This window comes from Alexandromys fortis, unplaced genomic scaffold (assembly GCF_014885135.2).
Source record: "Alexandromys fortis isolate MF-2015 unplaced genomic scaffold, M_Fortis_MF-2015_v1.1 scaffold_102, whole genome shotgun sequence".
Classification (NCBI taxonomy): Eukaryota; Metazoa; Chordata; class Mammalia; order Rodentia; family Cricetidae; genus Alexandromys; species Alexandromys fortis.
The window spans coordinates 6,602,332-6,617,132 of NW_026067984.1; the positions used below are offsets into that span (position 1 = coordinate 6,602,332).

Consider the following 14,801-nt stretch of genomic DNA (forward strand, 5'->3'; position numbering starts at 1 on the left):
CATTGGAAAAAAATGATGACATCTTGAAAATTGCGGACAAATGGATGGATCAAGCAAACACCATATTGAGTGAGGTAACACAGACCAAAAAAAAAAAAAAAAACAGATAACATGTAGTCACAAGTGGCTTTACTACATAAAGCAAAGTCTGCCCTACTGTTTTTTTGGGTTTTTTTTTTTCAGAAAGAAAAAAAAGAGGCCTTGAGTTGCCTTCTAAATCTATGAATTACATTACAGCAAAAGGGACTTTGTGTCCCACTATGACTGTATGAACTCATTATGTCAATTTCTTTCTACTGGGCCTCGCCTGCTAACGTAAGTACTACTTCCTGATAGTGCCATGGGCTGGTAACTTGACCTTTAATAAATGGGGTGTCGGGATACATTTCAAATGCAAATTATAGGAGTGTTTAAGGGAAATATCTCAGGGTAAGAATGTATACACTATGACTTCTTTTTAAAATACAGTGATTCAAAGTAAAACTCCAGGAGACCTCCTAAATTTTATTTTAAAGAGAACATACCCTTTAGCCCTGAATGCATGTTTACAATAGAGACTCTATCCTAAGACTGTCATTATGGCATTTAGGACAAATATTTTCTTTTAAAGAGCCACAAACTGGAAGTCCTTGGGTTGTCATTAGATGGACATCCATCAGGTGTGGATCTAAGATATCAAACAGTGCTGATATTTGCAAATATTTGAGTTTACTTTAAAATCTGTGTCACCTCTCCTCTCAAATAAGTACTTCTAGGTTTCTTGAACCCTGTAGAGTTCAACCATGTTGGCATTGGACTTTACACTTTTCAACAAACTTGGAACCATCAGTTTGGGCAGGATCTGTGCTTTCCAGTTCAGTGCAAACCCCATAAAATACTGCCCAAAGCTCGTTCTTGGCAGGTATGTTTATTTGCAATTGTGTTTGTTCCAAACCACCTGGGCTTTTATAAACTTGTAATACAATGAAAAAGAAATTAATTTTTGAAATAAATATTGAAAGGGTGCGCTGGTTGCTCTTCACTTTCTTCAAGGTTGTTTTACCCTCCTCAGTTCCTCAGCCAACCAGGACTGAAGTCCTAAAAGCCTGAAGGTCTGAGGCTCAGGAAAGGCAGGAGGAAGGAAGACCTACAGGATGTCTTTTTGTTTTGTTTTGTTTTGTTTTGTTTTGTTTTTGAGACAGGGTTTCTCTGTGGTTTGGGAGCCTGTCCTGGAACGAGCTCTTGTAGACTAATCTAGTCTCGAACTCACAGAGATCCTCCTGCCTCTGCCTCCCGAGTGCTGGGATTAAAGGCATGCTCCACCACTGCCCGGCCCGGGATGCCTTGATAGGAGCTGAGAAAAAAGAGAGAGGCCATTAGGAAAGAAATGGAGATAACAAAGCAGGGATGTTGAGGAAAGAACACAGGAAAGGGGAGACTTACCAGCGCTTCTTGGTGTAGATCACATAAGAACAGATTAGAACACATATTAGTCCTACTACTAGTAGTACTACCACGATGATAATATTGATGGGTGAATTTTTGTCATCTTCTGTAGAAGAATACAAGGCATCACTAAACAAAGAACTGAGACCTATTTTATGTTCCCTTTTCTAAGTACATGTGAGGAAGCCATGCCACTGTTTTTTCTTTATTTAAACTCTATCCTTTTAGTCTTTGTGAGTTTAGACTGACCATCTATTGTCAGGATTTGACTGTATGCTCTCCAGACAGCTGTGAATCTGTTTACCCACAGCTCTTGAATTTTCTGAATGACTTTGTGTGGTTACCTTATCCTAGCACTGACTTCTTTATCTATAAAGTCAGAATCACAGTATTTGCTTCAAAGCTAAGTGATGAACTGATATGTTGGTAACAGAGTGGTCAGTGCTCACACAGGAGGCATCAATAACCTACAGTTATGCCTTGGATCCTCTATCCTGGGGTGTGTATCCTCCTGAACTTCTTTATTTGCCCTTTGCCTCTGGGTCTTCTGAGTTTCTTGGTCTACATTCCATATGTATATATAACATCTTAATTCAAATTTGCTGGGATTGATTTCTGTATCTAGAATTCCCCCTTCTCTCTCTCCTATAATAGTTAGGGGTTTCATATCTGAAACTCAGTTTGTTCAGTTCTTACTCCAAGCTTGAATGGTACCTCTACTTGCTCTCAACCCAGGATACAGGTTTTTTCCTTACGTGAATGGCAGATGATATCCTGTTCTCCTAGGCTGCTATGTTTCACGCAGCAGGCCAGGCCAGACTCCTTTCCAGCCTCCACATCCAGGGTTGCTTGGAGATACCATGTCTCATCAGCATTGGACAGGTACTCAGTTGTCTGAGTACTATTTTGCTTCTGCTCACCATGCATCCACATCACCCACACAGGCTTTGGGTAGAAGCCAGAGACATGACACAGCAACTGTAGATGACCATGTTTAGGACTGAGGCCACTGGACAACCAGACCTCAGGCTTCTCTGTACCCAGAAAGAGAATAAAAATATCTTAAAGCAAGAACATTTATATTAGAGGCTTTAGAATTCCTATCAAGTTCATGCTTTCCACAGGTCCACTTCTGTAATTGATGTTGCCTATTAGTTTAAATCCATTTGTATCACTGTGACTAGGGAAACCTTCCCTGACATTTCTACCCCTTCCCCGTTGCCAGTGTTCCATGAATAGTCCTTCTCTATACTCTAGAATCCCCTGAGTTCAGCTGATATAGCATGTCTCAAATACCACCTGGCTCAGTTCTGTTCCCCAGTGTTTATTTAACTCAATTTATAGAATCCAGAGTGAGTGCCAGTGACAAGAATAAACCCCACATGCCTTATTTACCTCCGTCTAGGCCTTGTTCTTTCTCTAAAGCATACAGAGATGGAAAAATAAAGGGAGAGCCGGGGTGAGGCTAGCAGGCTGACCTTGTTTCTCTAGCTCTGCCTTCCCTGCTTCCAGGAGGCCATGGACAAACTTGGGGCAGATGTCATTCAGAAGCCATTGGAGGGTTTCCATTGTCCCTTGATCACCGTTGAGCACTTTAATGACCAACTCTGTCCAAGGTGGGGCATCTGGGGCCTTCTGAAAGGAAGTTCCCTGAAAACTCAGGATATATTCTCCTTGAAATGCTACATAGAAAAAGCTTTCTGAAGCATTCTCAGAGTACACGTCACATCCAGTAGACATCTGGATCTCAACAGGATCTGTAAAGGGGAGTGTGTAGAGATTCAAGAATGGTTAAAGTTTGGAATAAAGGAGAAGAAATTGGCATGGAGATATGTCCCAGGTGAGGGAAATGATTGCGGGGTCCTGGAGCAGAGACAGGGATTATTCTCAGAAGAGACAAGGATCCCTCTAGACAGAAGTGAAAATCTTAAGGGTGGAGAAAAAGAGAATCTCATCAAGTAGGCCCACAGTTATCCAGTTGGGGTCTGGGGTTCTCTCATCCACTAGGTACCTTTTCAGGGTTCCATCCCTTTACTCACAGTGTATATTAGGCAGCATTTTGACAAATTCCTGTATGTCCCTGGTAAAGCTGAATCGATAAACTTGAAATATACGCTGCAAATGCTCCCACTGTTGGTCACTGAATTTGCCCTGGGACCAGGGCTTCACGAAGTCAATGGTGTCAGAGGCATTACTCCACCGGTGTGTTTGCAGGTCCCCCAGCCAGGCCAAACTATCTGTACTTGAGCGACTACTGTTTGGGAAGGAAGAGATCTGCAGGATCCTGAAGGGGAAATTATTTTGCTGGGCTGGAAACAATGAAAACCAAATAAGGAACTTAAGAATCTAAGTCAGCAGCATAGGTTGTTAGGAAAATGCCTTACCTGTGCTTTAAAAGGGACAGTACCAGTGAGAACTGCATTTAGCTCTGAGCGGGATCAGCATCTGTTCTGCCCACCAATCTGCTTCGAGCCTGCCATGGTCTACCTCCACCCACCCAGGACCAAAACACTGCTAGCCCAGCCCTCTCTTCTTTCTTCTCCAGACCATTCTGTGCCCTCTTCTACTCACCTTCAGATTGTACCCAGACCCACGGGAACACCAAAAACAACAGGCACGGTAGGGACCACATGGTGAGAGAGGTTTACACAGCCCTAGGCTCAGACTTCTCCACTTTCTCTTTGCAGTGCCTGAGGATAACAGCTCTGGGTTTTGTTCAAAGAGCCTGCCAAATCCGGAAGCACAGGCTCTTGCAAATTACTCTTTTACAAATTCGCCCCCTAGTGGTTGAGTGTTGGAATGCAGCTTTAATCAGCACCTCTGAGAGCAATCAACTTTTCTCAACCTTCTTTCCCTTACACTAAAGAGGTTGAGACCAGTTTGCCACCTCAATGTTAAAAGTGAAACAAAACGTAGTATTTGTATTATAACTTCGATGATATTAAAAATGCAATGGAGGAAAGGAGAAAAGTTTCGACCTGGCTAGCAGTGGCTGTCTGAAGGCGCTACTTTGTTTTACACTTCTGACTCCTTCCAGATCTCCACACGTTTAGAATAAATAGGATAGACATGATTCTCACATCGGTACACTGAGAGGATAAGACCGGGTGGGCTAAGTTCCTTCACAGCATTCCTATCCCCAAATCTCCTGTATTAGGGGTCCCCAGACAATTTCCCCCTAACCTGATCTGTTCTCTGCTTGCCTTGTCTCTCTGTCTTCCTGGCTCCCTTTCAGGAGAGTACTGGTGTGTTTTATTTTATTGCCCTATATCATGGTTTGTGCAAATGAAGACTTGTGCAATCCGATGTGAAGAAAAGCTAAGAGTGACAAGATGTGCACACTCTTTGTGTCATAGCGCACAGGGGAAACAATCAGGATATCCGCATTCAAGGATCTTCCCTTCAGGTTCCCTGCCCTCTGGCCAACCTTGCCTACTGGCTTCTTCCTCTGCCTTCCCACCCACTCTCAATCATCTCAAGTTTGTGAGGATGGAGGTAGGATCACAAGGTGTGCCCGTGATTCGGTCATTCCCTATTTCTCACGCTGGAAAGAAGCAGTGACAGAACTGTGAGTTACCCCAAGAAAGAAGTCATCACTGGTTAAAACAGACTCCCTCAGCTACCAGATACAGTCTTCCCTGTTCCTTTTTATTCTCTCCTTCATCAGCTTGCTCTGTCTTTTCATCCTGTCTCTAAGTGGGTCCTCTTCTCTAAATCTCCACCTTCATCGTCACCCTAAGCTTCTGTTTCGTCTGTATGGAAACAGCCTTCCTGGGAAGAAAAAGTCATCATCAGGATGGCCTAGAGAAGTATCCTGGCCCTGCTCTGGTCTGCCTTTGAATGTCAACTGGAACCTACCCTCATCCTCACATGCTTCAGTGCCTTAGATGCAGCTTCTTCCTGACTAAGGTCTCTGCACAAATAGGTACCTTAGGGAACTCATGCTTCCAAGCCCATGCCTAGCTGTTCCCACTCAGATCAAACCCCAATGCTGTTTTCTCAGACGAGCCTTCTCAAGCTTCCCAGGTGGTGTGAGCGAAGGCAGGAGAGGTAAATAGCCCCGTCTCCACACCCTGCACAGAGGCTAGCTTTATGGGCCTTTCTTCCTAACACATAGGCCTTGTAATTACAGAAGTGTTAGTTCATCTGCATCTTTGTTCTTTCTATAATCACCTGTAGAGATATCAGATCATAAGGGTCACATCTCCTGACCATGACACCTTCCATTCTGCCTTCATTAATTTTACTCCTGCTATGTCGCATTGTTAAAGAGTCCTGGAGGATAGGTTTTCCCTTCTAGGCTGGGATCTTGGGGGTGGCTCTAATCAGCTAGACCTTATTTTACTGGATATTGCTCCCAAAACAGTCTAAAATGACACTGAAAAGTTTTGTTAACAAATAAAAGGTTAGTTGGGTGTGGTGGTACATGCTTGTAATCCCAGCACTTGGGAGGTGGAAACAGGCAACTCTCTGCTGCAGTTCCTGCTCCCTCAGTGATGTAAATTTAAACAAGCCCTTTCCTCTCTAAGCTGCATTTGACCATGCTGCTTTAATCTCAGAAGTGGAAACTTTAAAACAGCTTGTCATAGTTTCTTTTCACCTTCCTAGTTTCTGCGGTTACTCTGCGTTGTATGCTCAGATCTGGAGTTTGGGAGCTTTGAAATAGAGGAGCAAGAACATGCAGTCTTTTGGGATCTGATTTACCTCACTGAATACAATGCTTTCTATGTCCATCCATTTACCTGCAAATGTCACGATTTCCTTTTTTTAAAATACAGAATAGCATTTTATAGTGTTCATGTCCCATATCTCCATTATCCCTTGTCAGTTGAAAATCATTTAGGTTGTTTCCATTTCATAATTATTATGAAGAGCAACAAACATGTCTGAGGAAATATCAGTGGGGTAGGATGTCACGTCCTCTGATCATATTCCAAGCAGTGGCATAGCTTGGCCATATGCTGCATTTATTTTTAGCCTCTTGAGAATTCTCCAAACTGTTCTAGAGTGAATGCACCAGTTTACAACCCACCAGGAGTGAATGAGGGCTCCCATCCCCCACATTTTCTCCAGCTTTGTGTGTGTGTGTGTGTGTGTGTGTGTGTGTGTGTGTGCGCGCCACCAGGAGTGAATGAGGGTTCCCATCCACCACATGTTCTCCAGCTTTGTGTGTGTGTGTGTCACCAGGAGTGAGTTAGGGTTCCCATTCCCCATATTTTCTCCAGCTTTGTGTGTGTGTTTGTGTGTGTGTATATGTGTGTGCTTGATCTTTGTCTGTAGACTTGGGTGAGTTGTTTCTATTTGCATTCCCCTAATTGCTAAAGAGGATGAACATTTGCCACAATATTAGCCATTCTTATTTCTCTGTCTGAGAATTCTTCTTCTGGGTCTTTAATGTTTTCACCTTTTTTTGTATTCTTTTGCTGTTAATGCTCTATCAAATGAATAGCCCCACTCTACTGACCTCCTCTTTACTCAATTGTTCTTTTGTTTGTTTGTTTGTTTTCTATGATTGGGCAGAAGCCTTTGGGTTTTATAAGGCACCACTGGTCATTGTTGGTTAATTCCTGGGCATTGGAGCTCTATTTAGAAGGCCTTTTCCTACACCTCCATCCTGTAGTCTGTCTTTGTAGTCTTCCAGCAGTTTCAGGGTTTCAGGTTTTACCCCAAGGTCTTGAGTGCATTTGAAGTGAGCTTTTGTGCAAGTTGGTCGACGTGGGTCTTATTTCATTCTTCTACATGTAGACATTCAGATTTTCCAGAATTGATGAGGGTGCTGTCCTTTCACCAGTGTGTGTTTCTGGCATCTTCGTCACTTATCAGAAGACTGTATTTTGTGTATACTCATGTTTGGGTCTTCTATTTTGTTTAATTGATCTATATGCCTATTTCTGTGCCAGTTCCATTCTGTTTTATTACTTTGGCTCTGTAATATGTTTTGAAATCTAGAATGGTAATTGCTCCCTCATTTTTGGTTTTGCTGTTGTGTTGTTTTGTTTTTGTCAAGGATTACTTTGGTTATCAGGGGTTTTTTTGTGGGTCCATATGAATTTCAGTTTCTTTGGGGAAATGAGATGGGAATTTTTATGCAGATGGCAATGGACCTTTAGTAGGTTTGTGTAGGGTGATCATTTTTTTACAGCACTAGGCCTATTGATCCTTGAGCATGAGATACGATGCTCTAGTGTCTCGGTCAATGTCTTTCTCAACCTCTTTCTTCAGAGTTTTTATTACAGACACCTTTGATCTCCTTACTTAGGTTTATTCATAGATATTTCATTGTCTGTGAGACTATTGTGAATTGGAGCATGTCTGTGATATCTTTCTCAGCAAGTTAATTGTTGGCATATAGAAAAGCTATTAATTTTTATAAGTTTATTTTGTATTTTGCCACCTTGCTGAAATTGTTAATCATTTCTAGAAGGTGCCTTTTGATGGAATTTTGGAATATCATATCATCTGCAAATAGGGATAGTTTTACTTCTTTTCCAATTTCTACCCCTTTACTTTCCTTCTCTTGCCTTATTGCTCCAGCTTTGTGCTTCAGATACTGTATTGAAGAGGAGTGGGGATGTGGGCAGCCTTGTTTCATTCCTGATCTTAATGGTATTGCTTTGAATTCCCCCCCTTTAGGATGTTGAGTGTGGGCTTGTCATATTTAGTCTTTATGATATTGAGGTACATTTCCTCCCGCCCTCTCTAGCACTCTATCATTAAGGTATGTTGAATTTTGTCAAAAATATTTTCTGCAGCAGCTCTCAGACAGCGACCTCTGTAGGAGCAGGCACAAATGACCTCCAGGATTGCAGAGCAACCTCCAGGAACTCCAAGTGACCTCTGGCTTCAGAACCATGGCTTCTACTCCACAACAAGGAGCAACCATCAGAGCCTTGGATCCACCTGGAAGAGTGATTACAAGAGACACGACCCCAACTATACCAATCAGAGGAAAGACAAGGTAAGAAGAGACTCAACACCACAAAGAACAACATGAAACCAACAAACACTAGCGGCTCTAAAACAAGAAGACTTGAACACTCCAATACAGATGAATCAGAAGAAAATGACCTAAAAGAATAACTTCAGGAGAATGTTTGAGGTCCTTAAAGAGGAAATTAAAAATTCTCTCAAAGGAATGGAGGAAGAGAGAAACAAAAAATTTCAGAAATCAACAAATCCCTTAAACAAAACCAAGAAAAAGCAATCACATAGGTAAAAGAAATGATTCAAGATTTGAAAACTGAAATAGTGACAATAATGAAAACATAAACCAAAAGAATTCTGGAAATGGAAAATATGGGAAAATGATCAGGAACCACAAGTACAAGCATAAACAGCAGAATGCAAAAGATGGACGAGAGCATTGACGATACAATAGAGGAATTAGAATCATAAAGAAAACATTAAATCTAACAAAACTTAGTACAACAAACCAGGAAATATGGGACATCATGAAAAGATCAAATCTAAGAAAAATAGGGATAGAAGTAGGAGAAGTCCAACTTAAAACATGGTAAATATATTAAACAAAATCATAGAAGAAAACTTGCCTAACCTAGACAAAGACATGGATACAAAGATACAAGAAGCTAACAGAAGACCAAACAGACTGGACCAAAAAGGAAGTCCCCTCACCACATAATAATCAAAACACTAAACATACAGAATAAAGAAAGAATATTAAGAGCTGTAATGGAAAAAGATCAAGTAGCAAATGAAGGCAGACATATCAAAATTATACCTGAGTTACCAAGGAAGCAATGAAAACCAGAAGGTCCTAGTCAAGCAATATGCAGACATTAAGAGATCATGGATGCCATCCCAGACTACTATACCCAACAAAACTTTCAATCACCATAGATGGACAAAAGAAGATATTCTAAGACAAACCAGATTTAACGAATACCTTGCCACAAATCCAGCCCTACTCAAGTACTAGAATAAACTCCAACCCAAGTAAGTTAGCTACATACACAAAAACACAGACAACAGATGATCGCAGAGCAACAAATCCCAAAGAAGGAAAAACACACATGATAACATCTCTAACAATGAAAACTAAAATAATAGGAGCTAGCTATCACTGGTCATTAATATCCCTTAATATAAATGAGCTCAATTCACCTATGAAAAATGCAGGCTAACAAATTAGATACAAAAACAGAATCCATGTTTCTGCTGCATACAACAAACATACCTCAATGTTAAATACAGACATCACCTCAGAGTAAAGGATTCTTAGGTCCATTCCAACAAATGGACCTAAGAAACAAGCTGGTATAGCTATCCTAATGTCTAACAAAATAGACTTCAAACTAAACTCAATCAAAAGAGAAAAAGAAGGACATTTTAAATTAGGCACATGAAAAATCCTTTAAGAAAAAACCTCAATACTGAACATCTATGCCCCAAATGCATGGGCACCCTCATATGTAAAATGCACACTACTAAAGCTTAAATCACACATTAAACGGCATACACTAATAGTGGGAGACATCAATACCCCACTCTCACCACTGGACAGGTCTGCCAGACAGAAACTTAACAGAGAAATAAGGAAATTAAAAGATATTATGACTCAAATAGACTTAACAGATATCTATAGACCATTTCATCCAAACAACAGAATATAGCTTCTTCTCAGCACCTCATGGAACCCTCTCAAAAGTTACTACATACAGAGTAACAAAACAAACCCTCAACAGATACAAAAAAATTGGAATAACCCTATGTATCTTATCAGATCATCATGGCTTAAAATTAGAATTCAACAGCAAAACTAATTTCAGAAAGCCCACAAACACATGGAAATTAAACAATGTTCACCTGATTCATCAATGGGTCAAGGAAGATATTTAAGACTTTCTAAAATCCAACAAAATAGAAACAAAGAAAACAATACAAAGAATCAATGAAACCAAGAGTTTGTTCTTCAAGAAAATCAACAATATAGACACACCTTATCAAAACTAACCAAAAGGCAGATAAAGTCTATCCAAATTAACAAAATCAGAAGTGAAAAAGGGGAAATAACAACATACGTGGAGGAAAGACAGAGAATCATCAGGTCATATTTCAAAAACCTGTACTCCACAAAATTGGAAAACTTAAAGGAAATGGACAACTTTCTGGATAAATATCACTTACCAAAATTAAATCAAGACCAGATAAGCATATTAAATAGACCTATAACTGCTGAAGAAACAGTCATCCAAAGTCTTTCAACCAAAAAAAGCCTAGGACCAGATGTTTAAGGCTCAGAAATCTACAAGATTTTCAAAGAACAACTAATACCGATCCTCCACAAATTGTGCCACAAAATTGAAACAGAAGGAACAATGCCAAACTCTTTTCATGAGGCTACAATTACCTTGATACCATTACTAAGAAAGAAAATTACAGACCAATCTCATTCATGAACACTGATGCAAAGACACTCAATAGAATGCTGGCAAACTAAATCCAAGAACTCATCAGAAAAATCATCGACCATGACCAAGTAGACCTCACCCCAGAGATGCAGGGATGGTTCAATATATGAAAATATGTCAATGTCATTGACTATATGAACAAACTGAAAAAGAAAACACATGATTGTTGTCAGGGTTTCTGTTCTGCCTGGTCCTCCAGCTGTTTAGTCACAAGTAATGACACAGAGGTATGTGGATTATGAAAGTTTGGCCTTAGCTTAGGCTTGTTTTAGCTAGCTCTTATAACTTAAATCCTGTCANAAAACTTATTGGCCTATTAGCTCAGGCTTCTTATCAACTCTTTTAACCACACTCAAATGCTTTGTGGCCACCTCTTCCCTGAAAGAGTCAGAGTTTGCACTGGCAGGATGGCCCAAAAAACCCGCATTTTAAAACGGTGTAGCTTTTTTCCTGCTGCAGCTGGAAACAAAAAACCATGCAGTCAGCTTTCCATCAACACCATTTAAGTGTTTTGTGGCAGGGCCTCTTAAAAGAACTGCAAGCTTTTATAGCTTAAGATGGTTCAAGAAGCCTCCCTTAAATGAGATGAATTTTCCTCTAGCAAAGAGCCCACCTGAGAAAATGCTGCTCTCAATAAGCTGTGCCAAACTCTATTCTTTTTGTCTGCAATTACTTCCCAAGCTTTCTCAAGCTTTATGTGGGTGCAGTTGTCCACGTGGGTGCCAAATGAAGAAGGGTGCTTAAAAGAAATCCCATACTAGCTCAGAATTGAGAGATAGATGGTTCTTTATTTAGGGGTAGAGTCACAAATCAGAATCCTCTGCTGAAATGAAGATCAGAAAATGAAATCCGCAACTAGGACAGAGAGGCTGGGAAAGAGGCCGAGAAAGAGGCCAGGAAAGAGGCCGGAAGCAGGGTCTGCATCAGCATAGATAGTATAAGAGGCCACCGCCCAATAGGCGGGTAGCCACTAGTTGTAAGACTTCCTTCAGCACCTGATCATCTCATTAGATGCTGAAAAAGCCTTTGACAAATTACAACATCCCTTTGTGATAATGGACATGGAGAGAGTAGGGATACAAGAAACATACCTAATATAACAAAGGCAATATACAGCAAGTCAACAGCCTACATCAAACTAAATGGAGAAAAACTCAAAACAATCCCACTGAAATCAGGAACAAGACAAGGTTGTCCTCTCTCTCCATTTCCATTCAATATAGTTCTTGAGGTTCTAGTTAGAACAATAAGGCAAAAAATGAGATCAAGGGGATACAAATCAGATAAGAAGAAATCAAACTCTCACTTTTTGCTGCTGATGTGATAGGTTACATAAGTGACCCAAAAAGTTCTACCAAGAAGCTTTTACAACTCATAAATACCTTCAGTGATACAAGATTAACTCAAAAAGAATCAGTAGCCCTCCTTTATACAGATGATAAATGGACTAAGAAAGAAACCAGAAAAACATCACCCTTCACAAAAGCCACAAATAACAAAAAATATCTTGTTGTAATTCTAACAAAACAAGTGAAAAACCTGTAATCTGCTGGAAGGTTTACAGCTAGTAACTACCTGCCTACTGGGGGTTGGCCTCATAGACTATTTCTCTGGATGCTGAAGCACTTCCGTCCCCTTCTCGCATCCCCCTAGATCCTGCTTGGGTGGTAGGATTGTTTTTGGATGGTGTTGTAAGTCCCTCCCAGGTAAATAACGGTCTAACTTTCAATTCTGAGCCAGTGTGAGATATCTTTAAGCACCTGATTTCTCTGCCCATCACCTTTATGACAAGAACTTTAAGTCTTGGAAGAAAGAAATTGAAAAAGACACCAGAAAGTGGAAAGATCTCCCATGCTCTTGGGTAGGTAGAATTAACATAATAAAAATGGCAATCTTACCAAAAGCAATTTACAAATTTAATGCAAAGCCCATTAAAATCCCAGAAAAATCTTCACGGACCTTGAAAGAACAATACTCAACTTCTTATGGAAAAGCAAAAAACGCAGGATAGGCAAAACAATTCTATACAATAAAAGAACTTCTGGAAGCATCACAATCCCTGAGTTCAAACTCTACTACAGAGCTACAGTACTGAAAAAAAGCCTGGCATTGACATAAAAACAGACAGGAAGCCAATGGAACTGAGTTGAAGACCAGATATCAATCTATGCACCTACAAACACCTGATTTTTGACAAAGACGCAATGAATGAATGAATGAATAAATAAATAAATAAATAAATAAATAAATAAATACAATGGAGAAAAGAAAGCATAACTTAGACTAGAAAAAAAGAAAATAAAAACGGCCTTGAGTTCTCTTCTAAATCTATGAATTACATTACGGCAAAAGAGACTTTGTGTCCTACTAGGACTGTATGAACTCATTATGTCAACTCCTTTTTACTAGGCCTCAGCTGCTAACGTAAGTACTACATCCTTATAGTGCCATGGGCTGGTAACTTGACCTTTAATAAATGGTCTGTTGGGATACATTTCAAATGAAATTATAGCAGTGTTTGAGGGAAAAATCTCAACCTAAATATGTATACACTATGGTTTCTTTTTTTAAATACAGTGATTCCAAGTAAATCCCCAAGAGACCTCCTAAATTTTATTTTAAAGAGAACACACCCATCAGTCATGAATACATGTTTACAGTAGAGACTCTGTCCTAAGATTGTCATTATGGCATTTAGGACAAATATTTTCTTTTAAAGAGCCACAAACTGGAAGTCCTTGAGTTGTCATTAGATGGACATCCATCAGGTGTGGATCTAAGATATCAAACAGTGCTGATATTTGCAAATATTTGAGTTTACTTTAAAATCTGTGTCACCTCTCCTCTCAAATAAGTACTTCTAGGTTTCTTGAACCCTGTAGAGTTCAACCATGTTGGCATTGGACTTTACACTTTTCAACAAACTTGGAACCATCAGTTTGGGCAGGATCTGTGCTTTCCAGTTCAGTGCAAACCCCATAAAATACTGCCCAGAGCTCGTTCTTGGCAGGTATGTTTATTTGCAATTGTGTTTGTTCCAAACCACCTGGGCTTTTATAAACTTGTAATACAATGAAAAAGAAATTAATTTTTAAAATAAATATTGAAAGGGTGCGCTGGTTGCTCTTCACTTTCTTCAAGGTTGTTTTACCCTCCTCAGTTCCTCAGCCAACCAGGACTGAAGTCCTAGAAGCCGGTAAGTCTGAGTCTCGGTAAAGGCAGGTGTAAGGAAAACCTACAGGATGTCTTGATAGGAGCTGAGAAAAAAGAGAGAGGCCATTAGGAAAGAAAATGAGGTAACAAAGCAAAGATACTGAGAAAAGGAACATAGGATAGGGGAGACTTACCGGCGCTTCTTGGTGTATATCACATAACAGATTAGAGCAAATATTGGTACTAGTAATACTAGTACTAGCATGATGATAATACCCATGGATAAATGTCTGCCACCTGCTTTGGAAGAATGCAAGGTATCACTAAACAAAGAACCGAGACCTATTTTATGTTCCCTTTTCTAAGCACATGTGAGGAAGCCATGACATTGTTTTTTTTCTTTATTTAAACTCTATCCTTTTAGTCCTCGTGAGTTTAGACTGACCATCTATTGTCAGGATCTGATTGTATGCTATCCAGACAGATGTGAATCTGTCTACCCCCAGCTCTTGAATTTCCTGAATGACTTTGGGTGGTTACCTTATCCTAGCACTGACTTCTTTATCTATAAAGTCAGAATTGCAGTATTTGCTTCAAAGCTAAGTGATGAACTGATATGTTGGTAACAGAGTGGTCAGTGCTCACACAGGAGGCATCAATAACCTACAGCTATGCCTTGGGCTTGGATCCTCTATCCTGGGGTGTGTATCCTCCTGAACTTCTTTATTTGCCCTTTGCCTCTGGGTCTTCTGAGTTTCTTGGTCTACATTCCTCTTACATATATAGAACATC

The 14,801-nt window shown here is 40.1% G+C and overlaps 1 protein-coding gene and 1 long non-coding RNA gene across 5 annotated transcripts in view; both read right to left on the minus strand.

The window, feature by feature from the left end:
* Positions 1-891: 891 nt before the first annotated feature.
* Positions 892-14,801, minus strand: part of LOC126511577 (antigen-presenting glycoprotein CD1d-like) — a 16,252-nt gene continuing 2,342 nt past the window's right edge. The window contains exons 1-6 of one of the 4 annotated variants that reach the window (XM_050158817.1): positions 3,997-4,160; positions 3,465-3,734; positions 2,904-3,182; positions 2,181-2,459; positions 1,423-1,531; positions 892-1,333 (exon numbers count right to left, since the gene is read on the minus strand). In XM_050158817.1, the coding sequence (XP_050014774.1) occupies positions 1,246-1,333; positions 1,423-1,531; positions 2,181-2,459; positions 2,904-3,182; positions 3,465-3,734; positions 3,997-4,057 (1,086 nt within the window). In that variant the 5' untranslated portion in view covers positions 4,058-4,160 and the 3' untranslated portion in view covers positions 892-1,245. Of the gene's footprint in view, positions 1,334-1,422; positions 1,532-2,180; positions 2,460-2,903; positions 3,183-3,464; positions 3,735-3,996; positions 4,161-14,801 lie in introns of those variants that run through there. The other 3 variants (XM_050158818.1, XM_050158820.1, XM_050158816.1) reach the window with 3 other exon arrangements.
* On the minus strand, positions 13,450-14,788 carry LOC126511579 (uncharacterized). The gene is made up of 2 exons (XR_007594736.1): positions 14,204-14,788; positions 13,450-14,113 (listed from the first exon to the last, which is right to left on the minus strand). It is a non-coding gene; the product is annotated as an uncharacterized lncRNA (long non-coding RNA).